At 44.8% G+C, this 19599-nt stretch overlaps 1 protein-coding gene across 1 annotated transcript in view; it reads right to left on the bottom strand.

Moving 5' to 3' along the window:
* The window catches only part of aplp2 (amyloid beta (A4) precursor-like protein 2), a 48060-nt gene extending 38783 nt beyond the window's left edge, over positions 1 to 9277 (bottom strand). Inside the window, exon 1 of the mRNA XM_078283944.1 lies at positions 8929 to 9277. Within this exon, the coding sequence (XP_078140070.1) occupies positions 8929 to 9000 (72 nt within the window). The 5' untranslated portion in view covers positions 9001 to 9277. The remainder of the gene's footprint in view (positions 1 to 8928) is intronic.
* Between the last annotated feature and the right edge of the window lie 10322 nt (positions 9278 to 19599).

Genomic DNA, 19599 nt, shown 5'->3' with positions numbered 1-19599 from the left:
TTTATCTCGGATCAAAATGGCTGATAAAGGTGCAGGGGAGCAGCATTCATGAGCGCCAGTTCTCTAATGCAAAAAAAAAAAAAAAAAAAACCCCACAAAAGAAACCTCATCCATTTCGGAGCACATTATGCATAATGGCACCATTTTGTAACGAAAAATTTACGCATGATGTGTGGCGTGGCCCTCTGACTCGTGATCTGACAGCTCTCTCGGCGTTCGCGGTGTGATGCGCCATCGCCGCGAATAGGAGTCATTTCCCATGGTTTCGATGAGAATGGTCTTTTAACAACTTCTTGTGACAGATAATGGAAACCTCTACCGGTCATTAGCTAGGGAATTAATGAGAGAGATACTACAAGAATAATACCAGGGTCATAGCTCAGCCGCTGCTTGATCTGGGTAGAGGGCAGGCCTGGTGCAGAATGCTAAATATGCTCCCCACAACCAGGCAGAGGTGACACACACACACACACACACACACACACACGCACACACACTGGGGAACCGTGTAATAGAGCTGCTACTGTACTACTCACATAAAACTGTATTTGTGAAAACATGTGCACAGTATGAGCAAGAGGAGATGGATGGAGCTGCAGACAGAGGATGCTCAGGGGAGGGAGGGGAGCTGCTGCACACGCTCAGAGCCAAATTATCTGTGCGGCGGCTGTGCATGTGCCTTTGTATGAGTCTGTCTGTGTGTGTGTGTGTGTGTGTGCGTGTGTGTGTATATGACTGTCCTTCATTTCTCAGGGTTTCCTGCTTGCAGTCTTCCATCTGTGTGGCGACGCATCCAAGCTACATTCATTTCCCCTGCTCAATCTTGGGCTTTTTTTTTTTTAGACTGACGAAATTACATCCAATGCACTATTCAATTTCAATCTCTCAGCAAAGTTCTACCTTTCAGTTACGTTGCCCCTTCCCTTTAAATTATAGAACACACCGACCTCCTCTTTTATTTCCTCAGTGAGGGCAGGGAGCGGATCTACAGGCCTCTGCTATCCTTCATGCATGAACACCTTTCATTTAATTCATTACGCCGCATGAAGGTAGGAGCTTACAGACTAAAGGGGGACATTTTTTTTTCCCCCATTTAATTTCTATTACAACATAAAAAAACCCTGCTGTTCTGCCTCATATGTGCGAGGTAGGGCGGTACGGCTTCTCTCTCTCTCTCTCTCCCCCCCTTCCTTTCCTTCCTAGGTGGAATCTCCCAGTTGCCCCGTCTGTGTCCCAGGTGGGCCATCCTACAGGGCTGCTGTTTGTCCTTGGCCACCTTCTCCTTGAGAAAGTGCTGTATCAGACAGCCCGCTAACAGGGCCGTCACACAGCCGGCGTGGCGGCGGCGGCGGCGGCAGCGGCAGGCCGTCTCTCTGGGGGTATACTGTTACACTGCACTGCTTCTATCTCTTACCGCTCTGACATTTTCATTTCCCCTCCTCTCTCTCTCCTGAGGAAAAAAAGGAGAAAGTAATAAAGAAAAAAAAAAGAAAAAGGATGGAGTCCCTGCCGCCCTTGGTTTCAGTCTGGATGATACCATTTCCACTCACAGGCGCGGGGGGGGAAGGAGGGGAGAGATATGAAGGGAAGGCGGGCAGGAAGACGGACAGGGAGGGAACTGGAACTAACATGCCCTGTTTTCCCTGGCAGCGGACGGGGGGTGTTTGTGCGGTGTTGCTCAGCAAAACACAGCACTATAGCAGCGAGGCAGCCTGCCAGTCATCCAGCCAGCTTATCAAGGCACCCCCCCGCCCCCCTCCCCCCCCTCCAGACTCTCTGCTCCTGCTGTAAACGGTGCTTATACCTGGGCATGCAGATAGCTCCAGGGAAGAGCCCGATCAAACGCGCCTTTTTCATGGCTCTCGAATCACCGCCGCGCACAAGGAAGGCGAACAAATAGGCGCTGTAGCTGCGTGCGTCCGTCCTCAGTCCCGTTCTGATGCGAGCCGTACGTGACGCCGACACACACACACATCAAAAGCAGACACTAAAAATACAACGGCGTTCCCATAGAAGAGCGTGCAGCACACACACACACACACACACAGAGAAAACAAAGACACAGACACATAGGCACACATACAGGCAGACCGATATACCAACAAATACTATAGACACACACACACACAGACACAGACACAAAGACAGACAGACCCACCCACCCACACACACACACACACACAGAAAAAGACAAAGAAACAAATCAACAAAGCGCTAAGAAAAGCCACATCAATTATGAGTGAGGCTTGAAAAACTAGGTCTGATTTGAATGCTGTTGTTCGACAAGAGAGAGAAAATTCAGTTGAGGATGGGTTCAAACACAAGGATAAAAAAAAAAAAACAGCCCTTGAGTAATTTATTCTCCTACATTTACTTGTGCAGTTGAGCATGCAAACGGCAGGAAACAATGCCCGGCACACAGTTAAACTGGCTCTTTGATTCTTAGCTGTCTCCCCTCCATTCTTTCCCGTTTGGCGCAGGCAAATATAACCAGGCAGATAAATCAGTGTGCAGGCCTCGCCCGAGCCTGCCGATGACTCACTGATCCTACAAAAAAACCCGAGAGCCGCACACCTGACAGAAGACAAGGGGGGGGGGGGGGGGGAAGACGGCGCGGGGCCCGGCTACAGACGCACAGACGGGGAAGCGTCCTCCTCTGGCACGCAGGCGGGACAGACAGGGACAGAGCAGGAGACAGACGGGGCCATAGGCGGAGGTACAAGCGCACTATAACTCACAGATAGAACAGCGGATATTTTATTCATGGGAAGAAAAACCCAAGCAGCGAGAGTGACTCACAGAGCCACATACAGGGACACACACACACACACAGAGGCAGACTAGGGGGGGGGGGGGGGGGGTGACAGGGTTTAACCCACCTACGTCGACTGCCTTCTCGTTCTCCGACGAAAAAATACATTAAAAAGTAAAGTCTGGAAATGGCAGGGATTAAAAAAAAAAGGAATGTTTTTGTCTAGTGAACTTGCCAGGGTGTGTAGTCGCTCTCTCAGCTCGATCACAGGAAGGAGAGCTGCTTCAGTTAAAAAAAAAAAAACAAAAAAAAAAACGCTGCAGCACAATACGAGCTGTTTGCACTTCAGGCTATGCATTCCTGAGCGCTGTGGCACATAAACTGACAAAGGGAATTCGCATGCGACCGGGCCGCGCTGCCGCTGGGGGGGAAACGGGACGGCGGTGCGGTGACGTTCACCGTGGCTACGTATACAGGAGGTGGGTTGTGATGGCTGTACAGATTGGCCCACATATGGCGGCGGGGTGGGTGTGTGTGTGTGTGTGTGTGTGTGGGGTGGGGTGGGTTGTGCAACTTAAATGTGCAGTCAAGAGTGTGTCGATGTGAACCCGCTCACTCTGCCCAACTCCCTGCCGCCCAGAATCTCTCACCGAGAAAAATGACTAAATATGTGATGAGCTGAGCTGTAAAGAGGATTCAGGCGCACACAAACATACACACACACACATTTCACATTTCAAAACGCACACACAAGACACATGCACTCACTCACACATACACACACACACACACACACACACACACACGTTTTGGAGTCGCAGGATTGGAGGCAACTCCGCTCGCTCGGGATAATTAGAGCGCACGCGGAGCCCGGGAGACAAAGCCTGGCATCGTGAGAACAAGGCTCGCCTGATGAGGCCTCTCTATTTAAATCCCCGGGATGAGCAGAGAGTGTGTCTGTCGATGGCATGGCTCCAGGAAGACATGCACGGGCTTGGAGGAAGAAACAGCCGAGGCAGAGCGAGGGAGAGGGAGAGGGAGAGGGAGAGAGGCGAGAGAGAGAGAGAGAGAGAGAGAGCCGAAGATGAACCGAGCGGGAGGAGAGGTATCTTTGAGGAAATGAAAGGAGCGAGAAGGGCTTAGATTCAATCAGACATCCCTTCCTACTGTTAGTCATAGAGCACAGATCAGACGTCGATGCTCGCCGTGCATCGCTGATATTACACACAGGTGACTCACTGTGTTCTGCCCGTCTTTGAAGTCTGTTTGCTTCTGCAGGGCGTGGAAATGAGGGTTTGACTGCGTGAGTGGGTGAGCGAAGGGAGTGAGCGAGTGTGTGTGTGTGTGTGTGTGTATGAGTATGAATTAGACAGAGAGGGGCAGGGCACCAGGATTAGTACCTTTCCCCTCTGCAGATCTATAAGCACCGAGTGTTTCTTGCCGCTAAGAGGATTCACGGGGATACGAGGGCTGTCCAAACAATTGAAAGCACGGTTTTACGCGCTAATCTATGAATTCAAGGGCGGGCGAGGCCGGATCCACCGCTGATGGAGTACATGCTGTTGCCTTCAACTTGATTGACACGGCAGGACGCGCAGGTCAAAGAGGCAATCTTCATAGCTTAGAGAAGAGAGAGAGAAAAAAGCACCCCCCCCCACCCCGCCATGGAAAGCTTTAACTGTGCTTCGCCACCCACAAAGGTGTATTGAGAGATCATTATCAAACACAAGTGATCCTGATTGTTGTTTCTGGGTGTTTTCAGAGGCGTGACACCTCACCGGCAGCCTGCCGTCGCCCCCGTCTCCCCGAGGCGTCTTTATCACTTCAGTATGGTAACGACACTGTGGGTCTTTCCCAGCTATTCAGGACCACACAATAGGCCCTCATAGGGAATCATTCAGCCCTACTATAGAGGGCTCCATAGCACCAGCCTTGACAATTACAGCCAACTGGGGGCATTCATTCACATGCAATTGTGCACTATCAGCCCATATCCAGAGCAAACACACACAGGCACACACACGCACAGTCACGCACACATAAATGCCAATGCACGCCTGCATACGCACACACACACACACACACACACACACAGGCCTCGGATGATAAGAATAAAAATGCTGCTGCAAGAGGACTGCAATCAAGGAGCAATAGGCGCAGCACCACAGTCATTTTGTGGGCTATGCAGAACAGACACGTTTTTTTTTTCCCCCCTTCACACTGTAAAAACGCTCCATGCAGTGAGAACCCAGCTTTTCTATCCGATTCGGAGAGCTTTATTTGGACGGGATGTGCTCGCCCCGTTCCTCTGGGGCCGGTCTGACTAATACATGTTTGCAAACAGATCATGTAAGGCCAAGGTCACTCAGCCACCAGGGAGAGCTACCACTGCGATTTGAAATGACTCTCTCTCTCCCAAACAAGCTCCATCTCGTCTTGAATCATGACACATGATCATGTTGATGTACTTGACGCTACAGGCCCACAGTGACTGGGAGGGGAACAAATTAACATTTTTTTTTTTTTTTTTTTTTTTTTTTTACTTTTATGACTAGCAAAAAAATCTGCTGTTGCTTAATAGCGTGTCTCAATCCGTGGTTTTTACACGGCGGGGATAATTGCTGCCTGCTTAAGTCAGCGGAGAATAGGATGTACTGAATGCACGAACTATTCCAGATATTCTGTATTACATTAATCCAGTGGGAGCCATATCAGCAAATACCTCAGTGTGATGCAACTCTCTGGGTAAACCTGCTATGTGGTAGCCTATGCCCCACTTCTAAATTGGCTCCAGAACAGAAGCAGCTGCTCAGCCTGCATGGATGTTCCACAAGAGAAAGTAAAACTGAAATAATACCCTGTCCCCCCCCATTGTGTTTTCGGATAAAAAAGCAGCAGAAATTATAAAGCGCGATAAGGAGAGTACAGGAGAGCTGGAAATCACCAGCCTGAACCACTGCAGGCCGTATAATGTCTGCGACACAGAGATGCTCGGATGAGAGCGGGGGGGAAACACAGCTGAAGAAACAAGGATCGCAATCTAGCACTCTCACAGGTACCTGACAAAACAAAAGCGTTTACACAGCTGAAGTAGCTGGCTAATCCCAAAATGCTTAAGGAAGGGGAAGGGGGGGGGGGGGGGGGGGGGACAAGAGAGCCGCTCCGGTCCGGTGACACCTTTACAAATCACAAAACACCAAAGGAGGAACAATGGACGAGAGGGGATAATCCATCCAAGGCCATGGGTAGGTCCATTTGCCGGTGGGGTGTGTGTGTGTATGTGTGTGTGTGTGTGTGTGTGTGAGGGGGGTGGAGGTGGGGGTGGGGGTGGGGGGGGTGGGGTCTCTAAGGAGCTCTCACAGGCTGCTCATAAATTCAGCTCAAGGTCCAAGGGAGCGTGTGCAGTCAGCATGTCAGCGCAGCAATATCTACCTCAGCTGTGTCTCTACAAGATCATCAGCTAAGGCCTCGCTCTGCACACACACACACACACACACACACACACACACACTACCACACACACAACAACAACAGTCAACACAACACAGTCCCGGTCAGTTTTTGGTGCTGCTATTTGAGAAATAAACAAAAAGGCCAACACTGTTTTTGCTTCTTTGCTGGCCTGGAAGAGAGAAGAATCCTGCTAGAGCTGGGAGATATGGTTGAAATCAATATCACGATAATCATAAAGATTGTTTTCGATATCAATATATATCACAATATGGCTCACGTACGCAAAATTACACATTAACTAATCTAAGTGATGTTCATCCCATTGAACCGAATGGTAATGCTAGGTGTGATCTCAAATAAAACAGAAATTTTTAAATGATATTCCTTAAAATGTTTCACACCTCACCTTGTCAGAGTTTTTAAATAAAATGTGCTTGTCATCATCAGTTTAGACAACAGAATTGTGTGTCACGATATCAAAAATCACCATATCATCACAATATGATTCCACCGAAAGACGATAAACGATAATATCGAATTTTCGCCCGTGCAGCTCTGAATCCTGCTAGCTTGGAAAATCACCTAAACCCACCGAAGGAATCGCTTTGATGTTTTTACTTGGAACTAGAAAAGATAAAACACAATTAGGAGGTCATCCAGTGAAGTCTATTCCATTTGGGACTCTGTGATTTCTCACTTTGACAAACTGAAAACTTCAGAGAGAGACGTCGTGTATCATATAACAGAATTTATTTATATATAGCCTGGTCGTCTCTTTGTTTTTGTTTGTCCGTCCTTTCTGTCCTTATCTGACTCTTCAGCTGCTGATCGAATACACAGACCGCTGTGCACATTGGCGGTCTTACCCTAAAGGTGTGTAGTAAAGTGTTCATTTATTTATTAGTTTTATTATTTTATTAGTATAAGGTTTCCGGTGGGCAGTGTGTATTGGGAGGGGAGGGGAGCGGAGCGGGCAGAAAAAAGAAAGAGGAATATTCTTGTTTTATGTATGTGTTCTCTTACTGCGAATAAAAATAAATGCCAAACAAACACACCCACCCACACACACACACACACACACACACACACACACAAAAAGACAGTCTTGGCCTGTACCATAGGCGTTGATTAAACCAGAGGAATCCTCAGCATGCTGCCCACAGTCTGGGCACAGAGTAGCCACCGTGAATTTCTCAATTTAATCTGGGTGACTGATCAGGATAATTCATTGATTCGATCCATTAATCATCTCAGGAGAGACTCTACTACAGTATTGATCACCACTTTTGTTCGGTTAAAAAGGCTGACTGAGAAGGCAATCATTCCAGAGGGGGGATTGGTCTTTCAGCAAGAGTGCAGCAGCATAGATTTAGTTGAGGACATAATAACCATTATTTCCCCACACAATGCCAGCCAATCCTGCCTCAAAATGGCTGAGGTTTTTTCTTTTTTTTTTTTTTTTTTTTGTCGCAAAACCCATGGAAAGAAAACATTCCCTGATAACCACTTGTACGGCGCACAATGGTGCCAGAAGGAGACGTCTTGTTAAAAAATGTTTTGTCATGCCTGCCTCAGCAGAGAGCAGGAACACTTGTGTTTACCCTTCCACCGGCCGGGCTGTTTGCTCTGAAAATGGGTGCATTGTTATCCCGTGACACATGTCTGACACTGCAGGCATCAGTGTCCAGGGACAATAACTGATAAGCCAGCAGGCAGGAAACTGGGGCATCAGGTAAGGCTGCTAATGTGTGTGTGTGTGTGTGTGTGTAAAAAGACAAGTACTATTGGGGTCATTTGGACCTGCAGTATACCAAATAGCCTTCTGTGCAGTGTTTTTGAAGTAAAAAAAAAAGGGCAGTATACACTACAGACATGTCAAAATAAGACATTAGAAGAAGACTCTGAAATATTAGAGATGAATAAACAAATCACACAAAGTCCTTGACTAAGCATACAGGCCTACAATAGGCATGCACACTAGGTTTGGTAGTTACTGTGTAGGTAAAGTCAGTGAGCTGGGATCCTTCTGACACATGGGAAGCTGGAGTTTGAATACAAGCTAAGGATTTCCTGTGTTTTGATTATAAAACATATAAATCTGCATGGTGGACACAGCAGTTTTGGAGAGGAGGTAAAGCATGTGATCCTCTGCTCAGGTCCCTCTGTCCCCAAAGGCCTGCCAGAGCGCCAGTTGTCTTTCATTTGATCTCTGCAGCAAGCCCTGCTATGATTCTTGTTATAGCCCTTCCGGCCCCACATTGTACAACTCGCACCGACACTCCGCAATCGATGCGCAAGAATGAACTGAAGAATGACCTGAACACGGGCTCATTAATATTTAACTACGGCTAGATATTATATCAGCCATCATAGCAAAACTCTAAACTAAACATAGGCTATAGGTTTCATAAATTCGCCTATATAAATCCAGACATCATAACCTCAAATCATCCGACCAATTACTTATATGGGAATCTGGAGGAAATAGGCATCGTCTACCAAAATATTAGATTGTCACATGAAGTGAAATAAAATGATATGTTGTTTAGGAAATCGGCAGAGTTTAGCAATAAATAGCTCAGATTTAGAGATGACAAAATAGGCCGACCAGATTTGCTTTTGCCTGAGCAAACGCACGCTCGTGTTTTGATACACGAGTCGAGACAAAACCTCGTAACATCACAGTAGAAAACAGAAAAAAATCTGGAGTCAAGCGTTCATACCTCAATATAGCCGGCCAGCGCTGGAACCACAATGCCCAAAATAAGGACAGATATCGCTGGGACTGAACCCATCTTCCAAGATCTCCGGTTATGCTACTGTAAATAACTTATATCCTGTGGGGGGCTAGATCTGAAAGGAGACGTCCAGGGAAATAAAGACCGAGCCAACTCCCGGGATAATGTGATAATCTGCTCCGACGAGCGGGACAAGTCCTGCTCCGCTTGTTTTGTTGCCCGGGATCGACAGAAAATGTAGAAAGGGCTTGTGCGTCTTCTCTCGAAATGTGAACTGTGGCTGTGGCGCGTCTGCTCCGCTCTGCTCGGCTCTGCCTCCCTCCCGTTTCCCCGCTCCGCTCCGCGCGCCGCACACAGGAGAGCAACACACTGCGCCACCAGGCGACCGCTTCACTGCTGCCTTCACGGGCTGCTCGTAAACTCCTGTTTCCTAGATCCGAAGTCGTAAATACGCCATGCTTTTGGTCGAAAAACAAAATGGACTAACTATTTTTTGATGGCTGTTGTTTTGTTTTATAAATCAATCGGGACAAGAAGAAAATGTGAATCAGATATGTAGACCGAGTTGATGTTTTAGGCAAGGCAAGGCATGTTTATTTAGCCTATATAGCACATTTCGTACACACAGGCCATTCAAAGTGTTTTACACAAAGTATATAAGACACTGGATAAGAAATACAGAATAAGGTAAATAAAAAATATAATAATAAATAAATAATAATATTCAGTGTTTCCCAACCCAGCCCCAAAGTAGCCTCTGTTCTACAAGTTTTTTGTTCCAGCTCTACTTTTGCACACCTGATCCAATTAAGGGCTTAATGCTGATTGAGCAGTAGAAACAGACCTACCTGAACAGGGCGAGTATGAAAGTGTGAAGCCCTGTAATTGCTCAAGTGTGCAACATAATTGAGCAATTGGACTGGATTGGGAAACACTGTTTTAACTTATTAAAAATATATATTTTAAAAAGCATGACAACTAAAAGTTAAACAGAGAATAAAAAGAGAAACATACAACAATGGAATGCCGGACAACAATATATAGGCTAATAATGAAATACAAAATTTGTACCATCAGTTGACTCCGCCCCCTAAACTCCACATCTCGGCAACTTGGTTATCAAAGAAAATTCACATTTTCCTGGTCGTTTTTATCGCATTGTTAGGTCGTTCAAGTTCGCTTCACTAGGAATTACAATATTTCCAACAGCACCTGAAGGCAGCAACATTCCTAACAGAGATTACACAGGCGAAACGGGAGGTTACCTTGTTTTTACTTCCGCCTTCGCTTAAATCCCGTTAGGCAAGGCGGACTAGACCGCTTCTTTTTTTGGCTGGGAATCAATAAGAGTTTGTCACATACACAATATCTTCTCTTGATATTTGATTCATCCAAAGCGTGATGTCTGAGCTAACGAGAGTGCTATGAAACATCAAACATGTCTGTAAATTAAAAAGAATATTGTTTAATGAGTGCTTCTGTCTCGCACACGTGAGAATGTTTTTCATGAACTAGCTGCAGTACGCATTAGTTAGCTCTCCTACAAGCTGACTATTTATTAATTTTTAGACAGATGACCCCCGCCCCCCTTCACACACACACACAGAGAGAGAGAGAGAGAGAGAGAGAGAGAGAGAGAGAGAGAGAGAGAGAGAGAGAGAGAGAGAGAGCCGATGTGAACAATCTTAATATATAGGCTAGTTAGGTTCACCATCTTTTCCATGGAAGTATTATGTAGTCTTTGCCCAAAAGCCCGCCCTACAGGTTATGACGTCATATACCAAATTGAGTTCCAACCCGGAAGCGAGGGGAAGTGAAACATAGGGAAAGGGTTCAGAAGCCCACGTTCCATCGCCTCTGACTCAGGCTGTGATCACTTGTTTTGAATAGTGAAAGTGTTGCTGTTGACATGTCTCTCTGTGTCTGTTGTCAGACAGCTGCACGAACATAAAAAGTGACTTGATTCAGAGTCACAAACTGCTAAGACGCCAGGAATTATGTTGCGTCGTTGTGACGTCAAAACGTCATGAGTTGAGCCAGCAACATGGGGCGTCACTTCGCTAAATCCTAAACTATGCCAAAAGCCCTGCTTTTCATATCATTTGCCACTAAAACAGCAAAATATTTTGATTTTAGAGGAAATGTTCAAACATATTCAGTACAAAGAGACATGAACAAAGAGATTCAGCAGAAAGATACATGACTTCTAACATTGCCATTAATTGGTAATGTTCTTATTGTCTCTACAGTCTGATGATTGGTGACTGGTAAATTAATAATGCTCAGCGTAAGATCACGGAAAAGATACAATTTTACATTTGTAATGGAAAATGCTTGACTGGATGGATAGTATCCCATAAGTTTTGTAAATGTCATGGAAAGTTGTGAAATACAGTGTAATATTAACTATACCCTTGAATCCCCTTCATTATAGGCCACTATTTTACTCTACTTCCATGTCTTCATCAAGCATACCTGACAGTGAAATGCAACCTTAGATTATATGGCTTATTGGCAATATAGTCTATGAAATGAATGGATGCATTAACTTGTAGAGCTATGAGAAAACAAGTACTGTCAGGGTGTTGTCAGTGAAGAGAGTGTAATATGGAGTAAGGACTTTTCATATGATCCTTTGTCCCACAACACTGTAACTTACTATTGGGACGATGCAGTTGAACTCAATATGGAGGAAAACAATAATGTCCTTCTGCATTATGTTTGTTGTGTTGTTGTTGATGTTGTTGTTGTGTTGTTTTGTCTTTGACATTCTCTAGTTTTTGGATGTATCCAGACTAAATATGTGCTTGGGTATATAAACAGCGTTGTTTCGAAAGGAGATTTACCATTGAAAAAAGTGACACCAATTCTCACAAAATGATTGCTAACATGAAAGTAAAACTCATGTTGGAATGGGGTTACAGGAATTTTAAAACCTGTGCCTAAAAATAGTTTTTTGAGGGTGAACAAAAACAAATGAACAAACAAACAAACAAACAAATGATTTACTAATGGGTTTTAAGTAACATGTTTGTTTGTTTGTTATTTCTAAAAATGCAAATATTGTGTTTTAGAATAAAACTCCTCCCAACTATAACTCAAAGCGCATGCTGGTAAATTTGCCTGCTAATTATGTGAGCCTACTTTCTTGATTTGTTTATTTATTGCTCATGCACCCAGCTCCTTATTTTTCTTGCTATATTGCCGTTGCATTTTTATCTGATAGCCTATTTAAAAACATCATGTAAATTTCATCTTTGCTTCAGGCAGGGCAGTCAGGGTGGTTATTAATTCATTTCTGAAATATCAGCCACCAGACATGTTAGAGCCAGTTTTGCATATCGTAACTCTAATCTTGGGACGTGTCGTTTTGATCCCATGATACCTCAAACTACAACGCCTCTGGAAAAAAAAAACAGAGGCTGTGGAAATCATTTTCACTTCTGGGTCCCCAGCTAATACTAGTCCAGTGAGAATAGGTCAAAGTGAACTAAGGATGTAAATTTGTCTTGGTTTCTTACATGAAACAAGTAGATTATGGTGCTCAAATTTATCCAAAAGGCCACAAAAAAACATAAAACATACATCATTTTCCTCCAGCTTGTGCAGAGTGGTTTGTAGCGATTGCACTGTGTGTCCAAAAGTCCAATATTTACCTTATTATTGTCTATATTTTCCTCACTGATAATGCTCTGGTCAAGCGTGCATCCTACTGCAGCAAACAGAGTTTTCCCACAGCGCTGTAGGGATTGTCAGTGAGGATATTGGACATAATGTAAGTGAATATTGGACTTTTGGACCCACAGTGCAATCGTAATCGTGCAATTAAGCGTGAGTCTAGATGTTATGTTGGAATTTGTTATCTTTTTATTTAAATTGTCTGTGCTCCAGTGAATCTTTTCTTTATTCATGTGTATATATATATATATATATATATGTACAGTATATCTTATCTTTTCAGGCACTGTAAAGGTATCTGTCCCTGGAGCTGTGGAGAAGAACATAGAAGTCCAAATAATGGAGGTCCTTAAGCATGCTCCGCAGAGAGTCAGAAGAGAGGTATTTATATTATAATAATTATTATATTATAATATTTGCCCCATTAGACATTGTCCTGCAGATTATAAAAAGTGTCTTTTTTCTTTAATTCCTTAGGCTGATGCAGCACGAAGAACCGCAGAACCACAGACTGGATATTCAGATGACAGTGACTAGTGTTGAGGAAGAAATGGAAAAGGATATTAAGCAACATTCCTATATGCTCTTAATATGTAACCTTTGACCCATATTTCCACCTGCAGATTGAATAAACCTGTCAAACCGACACTCTCTCGTCCTGAGTTTTCTTCCACACTAGTCAGAGTTTCATACAGGAGTTTGGTGCCGGGTCCTTGTACTTCCTCCCCCTTTTCCCTTTCTCACTCTCTATCCTTCCTCATCTCTGTTTTAGCCACGTGGTTTTTGGAGTGGGTACGAAGTCAAGTAATAGGTGCCTTTGACCAGGCTGGGGCTGCTGGAAGGACACCTGATGCCAGGTATACGTATAGTTGAGGAGAAAAGCAGACTATCCACATCATGAGCAAACAAAAGATGTCCAACAATTCCACACTCTGTATCTGTGTGCACAGCTAGAGACATCATCATCATCATCATCATCAACATCACTGGGCGGCAGAGCCAGCAGTAACCACCAGCTGTCTGCAAGGATGTTTAAGTCTCCAGTGCTACCGTGAGCTCTGATGTCACGATAGGCTGTTTCACTCACTTAATATACCCATCTGCATCAAACTTCAGCTATATATTAACACTTCTTTTAGAGCTCCATTATATGAGAAAATTATTTTGGGCTAAAATGTCAACTGGAACCTTCAAATTCCAAGGTCACAATGTGAGTTCATGATGAGATAAATGTAGAGTAACATGGAAGATCCACTTCCATTTCTGAGTTTGATCGTTTAGGAGAGAGAGAAGAGAAGGCTGCTGTTTTTAACAGCATTTAAATAGAAAACACACACACAAAAAATAAAAACACCAACAATTGATAGTCTAGTTATGCATACATTGACTATAGTGGAACTTACAAATCTCTACAGAAAAACAACTAAACAGGCAGCACATTATTTTATTAAAATACAAGGCAAAGGGTTTGTGGGAATTTGGGGGATGTAAGGGGGTTGAAAATGAGGATTGTGTTTGTGTGTGTGTTGACAGTGAGTGGGGGATGTGGGGGGGTGGGGGGGTTGGAAATGGATGCATGTGTGTGTGTGAGCAGAGGTGTCAATGTGCTCATATTGAAGAATTTGAGGATTTGTTGGAGTCTTAGTTGGAAGTCGACTCCATCTTGTCCTCCTTGTTCTTCTTTTTCTCCTTGCGTTTCGGAGTAAGGGCATCAGCAAGTCTACGCAGCAAGCTAGGGCTTCTTCTTCTGCTTCTTCTCCAAAAGTTCATTGATGTCCCTCTCCAGAACAGCAATCTTATCCATTATTAAGCTTTTTCTCTTTGCCCACCCTCAGTCTTTCTCCTCCAGGGCCTGCTGGTTGTCAATTTTGGCCCTGAGGAGACTGGTCCTCTCCCCCTGCCCTGTTCCTGGGCCCTTTCCTGGGCCTGTTCATGGGCATGGACCTGGGCCTTGACCTGGATCTGTGCCTTTTCCTGGGCCTGTTCCTGGGCCTTTTCCTGGGCCTGTTCATGGGCATGGACCTGGGCCTTGACCTGGATCTGTGCCTTTTCCTGGGCCTGGACTGGGGCCTGTTCCTGGGCCTTTTCCTGGGCCTGTTTATGGGCATGGACCTGGGCCTGGACCTGGATCTGTGCCTTTTCCTGGGCCTGTTCCTGGGCCTGTTTCTGGGCCTGTTCCTGGGCTTTTTCCTGGGCCTGTTTATGGGCATGGACCTGGGCCTGGACCTGGATCTTTGCCTTTTCGTGGGCCTGTTCCTGGGCCTGTTCCTGTTCCCGGTCCTGGGCCCTTTCCTGGGCCTATTCCTGGGCCTATTCCTGTGCCGGTTCATGTGCATGGACCTGGGCCTGGACTTGGGCCTGGACCTGGATCTGTGCCTTTTCCTGGGCCTGTTCCTGGGCCTGGACTTGGACCTGTTCCTGGGCATGGACCTGGGCCTGGACCTGGACTTGGGCCTGTTCCTGGGCATGGACCTGGGCCTGGACCTGGACCTGTGCCTTTTCCTGGGCCTGGACTGGGGCCTGTTCCTGGGCCTTTTCCTGGGCCTGTTTATGGGCATGGACCTGGGCCTGGACCTGGACCTGTGCCTTTTCGTGGGCCTGTTCCTGGGCCTGTTCCTTTTCCTGGGCCTTTTCCTGGGCCTTTTCCTGGGCATGGACATGGGCCTTGACCTGGATCTATGCCTTTTCCTGGGCCAGTTTCTGGGCCTGGACTGGGGCCTGTTCCTGGGCCTTTTCCTGGGCCTGGACTTGGGCCTGTTCCTGGGCCTTTTCCTGGGCCTGTTCATGGGCATGGACCTGGGCCTTGACCTGGATCTGTGCCTTTTCTGGACCGGGTTCAGGAGCCCAGTCTTTCTCTCCACAGGGAATTCCAGGTAGGTCTGCCCTGCTGTGCTGTGGGCGGAGCTTACCTGGACATCCTCTGGCTCCGTGTTCTGCTGGACCGCCATGTACTTATTCCTCTTGTCTTGTTTTCTTTTGTGAGTCGCCTCCATTGTGCCAAAAAGTGAAATGCCTCTGTGTGCCGCTACATGCTCTGTACGCGTTGTACCTTGGAGTTTTAACATTGTAACATCACACTGCTTTCACTGCCCTCATTGTGATATCACACTGTATGAGGTTGGTGAGATTCCAAGTTCCCCTTGACTGATTAGACTGTCAAAGATGCTGTGTTTTTTTAGATTTTATTCAGCTTCAAGATGATGCTTAAAGATGATTTTTAAAAGAAAGTTGAATTTAGAGACGGTGTCAGAATAAATACTGTGCTTGAGCTGTTCACACCCTTCACTTCAGTGTATGTTTCCTATTCCAGACTGTGGAACATCTTGCTGTTGGCCCAGGTTCCCCCGAGGCCTGAGGCTGCTCACATTATCAACAGCACATCCCAAGAACATTTTGTTCCAGTGTCTAATTACATTTAGAATTAATGTCATCTACATGTATATAAATATCTGACAAATCTCAACATATTTTCAAGCATTTCTCTAAATGTATTCGCAAATATACAGTATGTGAAATTTATTTTTTGCAACTTGGGATAGCTCTGATATCACTGAACTGCATCTGATCCCAGCAATCATGAGCAAACCTGAGAACTGCATCTTGACTTGATTTCTTATCAGTACTGATTTGACAGAAATATTTATTATTCTCAGGCAGGCTGCAGGCAAAACTCTCCTGGAAACAAATCCCTTAAATTCAAAACTACAATCTCCAGTTAGACTGTTCCATGTAACCTGAGAATTAATAAATAGTTTCAATTAACTGTACAAAGGACTAACAAGTGCTAAGATGAGATCCATAACACTTCAATCATCTGCATTTATTTAAGCATCTACATAGCAACGAACATAAGGGACATATAGGCTACATCAACCTTTTTCATATCAAGGACCCCTAATTTAGTACACATTAGATTATATGTTATATTCTATTATATTTTTTCCAGCGGACCCAAATCTGAGAATATTTTGTATTGTTAAGATATGATTTTGTCCAGAATTCCTTGACTACCTGTATTGTAGGCAGAGAGATAACAGTGAATCTATGACCAAAACAGTCAATCTTCTACATTCTCTAATTGTGTTAACTTCTTGTAAATTAAATAATGTTGAAGTTTAACACTTCATCAATTTGCTGAGGACCCCCTGGAACCCCCTCATTGACCCCTAGTGGTCCCCGGACCCCATGTTGAGAACCACTGACATAATTCACTGGAGAGCTTTCACATCTCCAGATAGCCGGGAACGTTGCGGTCCAATGGGCAGGCTACAAACAGACAGAGCAAACACAATCTTCAACAGTTGAATCCAAAAAGTGATTAAAACATGTCCTTTCAACACCCACACAGCAGTGGGACCTGCCTACATCCTTCCTAAATGCCACGCACAGTGCCACCCTACACTGAGTCTGTGCCCCAACTCGGCCACCCCAGTCAAAATGCCCTGGACACGCCACTGACTACAACGTAACATGTGATGTTCCAGCAACATATTTTTTTGGAGCTGTAAAAGATGGCCCTGTTGACTTCAATGGTAACTCGCTGTGTATTTGGTGGTCTTACAAACTTCAGTGGAGTTTCGACTGACATGGGAGTGAAAATGACTGAACTTTCATTTTGGGTTGAACTATTCCTGTGAGGCCTGTCTGATGAACCAGACTGTCTGAGGTAACACAACACACACACTTTCTGCTTTCTGTCTTCATTCTCCTGTTTCCTTTCTCTCTCTCTCACGCACACACACACACGCACACACACACACACACACACTACACTCACTTTCCCTGCATCAGAGCTATTTTGTTGGTCCCATTTCCCTTACTTATTTGTACTTTTTTTTTTTTTTTACCATTCTCTCCCGTGTTGAGTATTAATTTCATTTGGTTTCAATGCCCTATTCACTTCAGGCTTATTTGTCACCTGTTTTTCATTTATTTTTGTCCTGTTTCTTCTCATGGGGTGAGACGTTTTACAAACCCCAAGGGCTTTCTTTTGTCTCGCCCGCACATTTTGCATTTCTTTTGAATCTTTTTTCAGTGTCTATCATTTGCATGTGCAAATAAACTGAACTAACCCCGTTTCAAAGAACAACTTTTGAATCTGTGCACGGTCAGCACTCAATATATAGTATAATATGAGCGCCTCCTGATGGTCAGGACAGGAACAGTACAGCATGTGTATTGGTTACTGGAGGAACTGTAGCTATTTTGGTAAAAGTTACTGCATTAAATCTTCATTTGTGCCAGTCAAATTATTAATATTCCATACTCTGACCCCTTTGATCACACAGCTAAAATATCAAGGAACCTGCAGTAACTGTCCTCAAATGTGAGAGTTGAACTCCCAGTTAAAATTGTCAGGAAAGGCCCAAGCAGCATGTCCCATAAAAGTAAAACAGAAATATTCATATTACATTTTTAGCTGCAACAGGGATGAAGGGAAGGGTTGTAATGACAAGACAATTCTTCAGACAATTATGAGGTTTAATTCAATTGGACGACTTGGATGCCTCATTTTTTTCATTGGTCGAAAGTGAAATGGCTAAAATTGATCTCCAAGTTAAAATAACGATTTGATAAACACACCGCATGGTAAAAATATTAAACGATTTAAGTACATTTTTTACACGATTTGTACGATTACATATTTTTATTGTGAGGAAAAATATTTCTAAACCAACTTGTACTGCTTTTGTCACTCAGTAAATATCCACCAATCAGAAGCCACGCTCCTGCGTGTTGCTAGGTAGATTATGTTAATATATGCAATGCAGCCATCTCTGCAGCTACCATTCTGAGGTAAGAACGACTTGTACGTTTTCCACAAAATGTAACAAAACCAGGGATTGCTTCTCGACCGGCCGTATAGCTCGACTCCTCGGCAGCCTCTCTGTGGATATAAATTAAATGTACGAGACGGTTTGGCGCATTTCTGTTGATAGAAAATATGTTTTTTTCTTTGGGTCTCTTCGGATGTGGTTGTTGTTGTTAGTCCCACCCAAAATGGAGCCCGTTCTTCCTTGTTCCACACTAGACTGAAGGGCTGGGCTCAACTAGAATGGGGGGACGGGTGGGTCTACCCAAATAATTCGGGGCTTTACCGCTTTAAAACCACTTTTGTTAAAATTGCAGACTGTAGCCCACGCTACGGAGCCTGAGAAGTAATGTTTATCTCCAAGGTCGGCCTTACATCGGGACTATACGGCAATAATGCTAATGTCGCGGTGCAATAAATGCCCGGGTTTCTGCGGCGCTGATTTTTGTGGTATGGTCCGGTTGGGACCGAGAACCTGCGGGGTTAAAATAGGGGGGAATTAAATTTATTATTGATTATACCAACTAGATATCTTAACGCGTTGGCACAGTTGCGATGTTTCAATGTGCGTGTTGTACAGACATGCGGTTGCATTTTGGCCCCATTTGCCCAGCGCCTCCGTGACCAAACGTTGGCCGCGTTTTTCCTCATACCCCCACTGAGTGGTTTGTTTGACCGCTCTGTAGAAGAACTGACATGCTGGTTTATTTTGGTCTGCTTGTCAACCGAGCGAAACGGTTTCTGACGATTCAGAAATCACAGTCCCAGTTGACATGTGTTGCTGAATTCAGTGTCTCAACCTAGAGTTAGCTGCAGTGCATCATGTCGGCCAAATTACCTCGTTTTCCTGTCTAAAATGTTGCAGCCAAGCAGATTTTCACCACCACCTGCACGCCTAGTAACAGTATGATTTTGATAAAGCACATCATCCATGCATGGTGATTGCAGCAGGCCATAGCCTCATTTCTGGAGTGGTTTGAATTTTCATAATGATTATTTTTTGAGAAGAGCGTGATGATAGGCCCAGACTCAAAACAACATCTATCACCTGGCATAGCCTCTCTTACAGTGTGATTAAAATCCCAAACCAGCCATCCTATTTGCCTCTGCATTGGTATTGTTATTATCATGTTGCATTATCATTACTAAAAAAATCACTCAAATCC

The sequence above is a fragment of the Centroberyx gerrardi genome, chromosome 6 (genome assembly GCF_048128805.1).
Source record: "Centroberyx gerrardi isolate f3 chromosome 6, fCenGer3.hap1.cur.20231027, whole genome shotgun sequence".
NCBI classification, from domain to species: Eukaryota; Metazoa; Chordata; class Actinopteri; order Beryciformes; family Berycidae; genus Centroberyx; species Centroberyx gerrardi.
The sequence above is the reverse complement of the archived record's forward strand: the minus strand, read 5'-3'. Positions and strand labels throughout refer to the sequence as shown.